The 3,750-nt window shown below is 33.9% G+C and overlaps 1 protein-coding gene across 1 annotated transcript; it reads left to right on the top strand.

The window, feature by feature from the left end:
• Positions 1–1,166: 1,166 nt before the first annotated feature.
• On the top strand, positions 1,167–3,198 carry LOC112702916 (probable BOI-related E3 ubiquitin-protein ligase 3). Its single transcript, XM_025754144.3, has 3 exons — positions 1,167–1,724; positions 1,812–2,238; positions 2,352–3,198. The coding sequence occupies exons 1-3, from the start codon at positions 1,669–1,671 to the stop codon at positions 2,964–2,966; spliced, it is 1,098 nt and encodes a 365-aa protein (XP_025609929.1). The 5' UTR covers positions 1,167–1,668; the 3' UTR covers positions 2,967–3,198.
• The last annotated feature ends 552 nt before the right edge of the window (positions 3,199–3,750 follow it).

Below are 3,750 nucleotides of genomic sequence, written 5' to 3'. Positions count from 1 at the left end.
TTGATTAAAATTAAACTTTTAACATGTCTTAATATGATTGTTTTTAGATTTTATAAAAAAATATAAAAATAAATAGTTAATTTTATGAAATATATTATGATAATAATATATTAAAATATAGTTTGGTCAAATATAATTTTATTTTTATTTTTCAAGCTAATAAATACTATTTATTATTTTGAAGTCAAACAAATTTGAACAATAATTAACTTCTAGAAAATTGTAGTAAATTAATAAAAAAATTTAATTAACATTTGTCCTAAAAACACATGACTAGAACACATGACAAATTTATTATTAATAATTTTTTTATATTTTTTAATATATATATTGAAAATTTAAATTTTTTATTTTTTGATAAATATTTTTTCAATTTATAATTTTAAATAGGATAGAAGATAGATCTACTCTTAATTAAAAAACATCTAAACCTAAATTTATTACTTCATTAATTACATTAACATTTTCTTTTATTACCACTATTGGCTTTTTTTTAATTTTTTTAATTGTGGTACAAAATTAGGTTAATATTTTTAGAAATAAAAAAATTTATGTGTAATCGACTATCATAGTTAATTAGTATATTTTTTTAAATGAATTTTAATTTTTTTAATTTTAAATAATAAATTAGATCTTTTAATTTAAAAATTCTAAGAGTTAAATTTTATAAAAAAAGCCGATTAGTATATTCTGAAATTTATATATTCAAAGAAATCTAACTCTCTATACAAAAAATATACTAAATTTTTAAATTATAAAAAAAAATTATCACTAAAATCACAGCACTAAACCAAAAAAAAAAGGCGCACAAAATGAACTTATTAACTTTAGGGGGAGAAAAGATAACAGTCAATAAAACGTTGAATCGTAGTATCACTATATATCTACGTGGCAGCCTCTAGTGGGAAGGTATTACGTGTCGCACTCGCCGTTTTTCGAATAATATTAATTTAATTGTTTACTAATTTAACTATTCGTTAATGGAGAAAGTAAAGGTGATCGATGTTGCTTGGCCAATCTCAACAGTTACGGATACATGGAGGGGGTTGTATTACCAAAATACTCCTCGTACTGGCCCATAATTTCGCAATTGCCCTCGTCGAATCTCCCTCTGTAGCACGGTCTCACTCTGGATTAGACAAAAAGATCTCGTCACTAAAACCAACAGAAGCTTTTCTTTTTCCATGTAAATACTAAATAATAATTTTTTAAAAAGTTAATTAAATTTAAATTAGTCAATTTAATTATTCAACAATAATAATGTGTGGACCGAAGGAAACCCTAAATAAACCCCACCATACAGCAATGCCACCTCTATTTGCATGCCCCTCTCCCCCATTTTCTTAGTTCCCTTTCCTTCCATTTAACTTGTGCTCTTCTTTGTCTTCCCTTTCATCCTCTTATTATCTACCTTGCTCATCTCTATTTCTATCTATTCTCTCTCCCTCACACACACAAAAACACAACCGAGTCTTCTTTTCTCTCCCTTCTAATAGCCACTACCGAAGAAACTGCTTATAACAGCAACCACGCCAAAAACGCACAACTCAAGTTAAATATAAATAAAAGCCCTCCCCACCCAACAAAGTGAAAAGAGAACAACAACACAGAACAGAAGGAAAAGAAAAAAAAGGGTCATCACCATTTTATTGAGTTTTTTTGAAAAACATGGCCGTTGAGGCTCGCCATCTCAATATCTTTCCTCCGCAACTCATAAGCAATAGGTACAAGATCATTTCATACAACATGTTATTTTCATCATTTCGATATGGTTTTGCCATATTAATCTGAATCTATATCTATGTGTGCAGGGAAATGATGAATTCCATTGAGACAAACATGAATCTGAATTTATACAACGCTCAGCTTGGTTACTCATCCTTGCTTCCGTTATCCGGCACAACTACAACCGCTGCTGCCGGCGTCGGAACAGAGGCCATGCTCCCGCCGGCGATGTATAGTTCAATTGCTGCAGATTCCCTGCCTCAACAACAAAAGACTCCAATAAAATCGGAAAGCACTCTCACCTACAATAACATTCCCTTGTTGAGAAAACGATCAAGAGACACCTCAGGCTCCATCAACTACACTTTCCCCTCTTCGTACCCCGCCACAGCCTCCACCGTTACAGTTCAACCACATCACAAAAACTGTGGCTCTTTTACCTTTTTAGGGGAAGACATTACCCTCCAGATCCATCAGCAACAGCTTGACATCGATCAACTTGTTGCACAACGCGTAAGTATCATCAATTAATTATTTCAATGCATGATCAACGTGTTCAATGTTTTATGATCTGATACCTCTGAAAATCTCATTTTCATTGTTCTGTCCTCTGTTTCATTCTTCAGATGGAGAAAGTGAGGATGGAGTTAGAAGAGAAGCGCAAGAGACATGCAAGGAGAATCATGGAAGCAATAGAAGTAAGTGTGATGAAGAGGCTGAAAGCAAAAGAGGATGAAATAGAGAAAATGGGGAAACTGAATTGGGCGTTAGAAGAGAAAGTCAAGTCTTTATGCATAGAGAATCAGATATGGCGTGATTTGGCACAAACGAACGAGGCAACAGCAAATGCTCTCAGAACGAACCTGGAACAAGTCCTCGCCCAACGCGGCTGCGGCGGCGCTGTGGAAGACGATGGCGCTACCGTGTGCCCAGGCGGAGCAGCGACGGCGGCAGTGATGGATGATGCGGAATCTTGCTGTGGAAGCAGTGATGATTGTGGTGATAAGAATTTGGAAGAGAAGGTGGTGGAAAGTTGTGGTGGTGGGTGGCGCACGTTAGCGGGGGTTAATGCGCAGGATAAGGGAGGGAGGTTGTGTAAGAACTGTGGGAAAGGGGAATCGTGCGTGCTGATATTGCCTTGCAGGCACCTATGCTTGTGTACCGTTTGTGGGTCTAGTCTTCACACTTGTCCCATTTGTAAATCCGTCAAGACTGCTAGCGTCCATGTTAACATGTCCTAAATTTTAAGATTAGAGACAAATTTCTCACATTATTATTATTACTGTTATTATTAGGAATGAAAAACCAATAGTTTTGCTTCTCCTTCCCATTCTGATGTCCATATGGCCTTCACTTAATTTGTTTCTTTTTATTATTTTGATTTTGTTCTTTTGGTAGAGATAGTTCCCAACATTATAGCATGTGAAAATCTGGAAAAAGTTTATAAGGAAAAAACAATTGTTCATTTTGATCTATTTTATCTTTAATATCTACAGTTTTTAATTTGATTTTGTTCTTTTTTATCCGACATTAGAGCAGAGAGCGCGAGAGGATGACCACTTCAGCAACTCTACCCTATTCCAATATAATTCTCTCTTTAATTGCCAGTCCCAATTGTTCGATCGCTTGGTTCTTTTAGGGTCCTTCATATACGCATCACATCGCATACGATTTATATATAGTTTTTACCAGAAATAGGTATTTTATCTCTCTTGCAAGTTGCAATACCTTATCTAATAGCTGCAGACGCTATTGAATTGTGATTTAAATTCGTAGTCTCTTGTAAACCAATGAGATTGGTCAAAATAATACGGGTCTTAATTTGTTAGAGATCTTGAATTAAAAAATTTTAAACCTATGTAAAGGATTTTCTATAGGTTAAGTTGAATTTCTCGGAAACCTATAGTAAGATCCTAAAACTTGATAGACAAAAGAAATACAAAGAAAGAATCGGTTTGCCGCATTATAGAAGTTGCAAGTTACGATATAGTAGGGAGGATAAAGGTGAAAAAAAAACGAAAATAT

Source organism: Arachis hypogaea, chromosome 7 (genome assembly GCF_003086295.3).
Source record: "Arachis hypogaea cultivar Tifrunner chromosome 7, arahy.Tifrunner.gnm2.J5K5, whole genome shotgun sequence".
NCBI lineage: Eukaryota > Viridiplantae > Streptophyta > Magnoliopsida > Fabales > Fabaceae > Arachis > Arachis hypogaea.
This window is presented reverse-complemented; position numbering and strand designations above follow the sequence as displayed.

Coding starts and splice junctions, on each gene's coding strand:
- LOC112702916 (XM_025754144.3), top strand. CDS start 1,669: ATGGCCGTTGAGGCTCGCCATCTCAATATCTTTCCTCCGCAACTCATA. Junction 1,725..1,811: donor CCGCAACTCATAAGCAATAG/GTACAAGATCAT, acceptor CTATGTGTGCAG/GGAAATGATGAATTCCATTG. Junction 2,239..2,351: donor ATCAACTTGTTGCACAACGC/GTAAGTATCATC, acceptor TTCATTCTTCAG/ATGGAGAAAGTGAGGATGGA.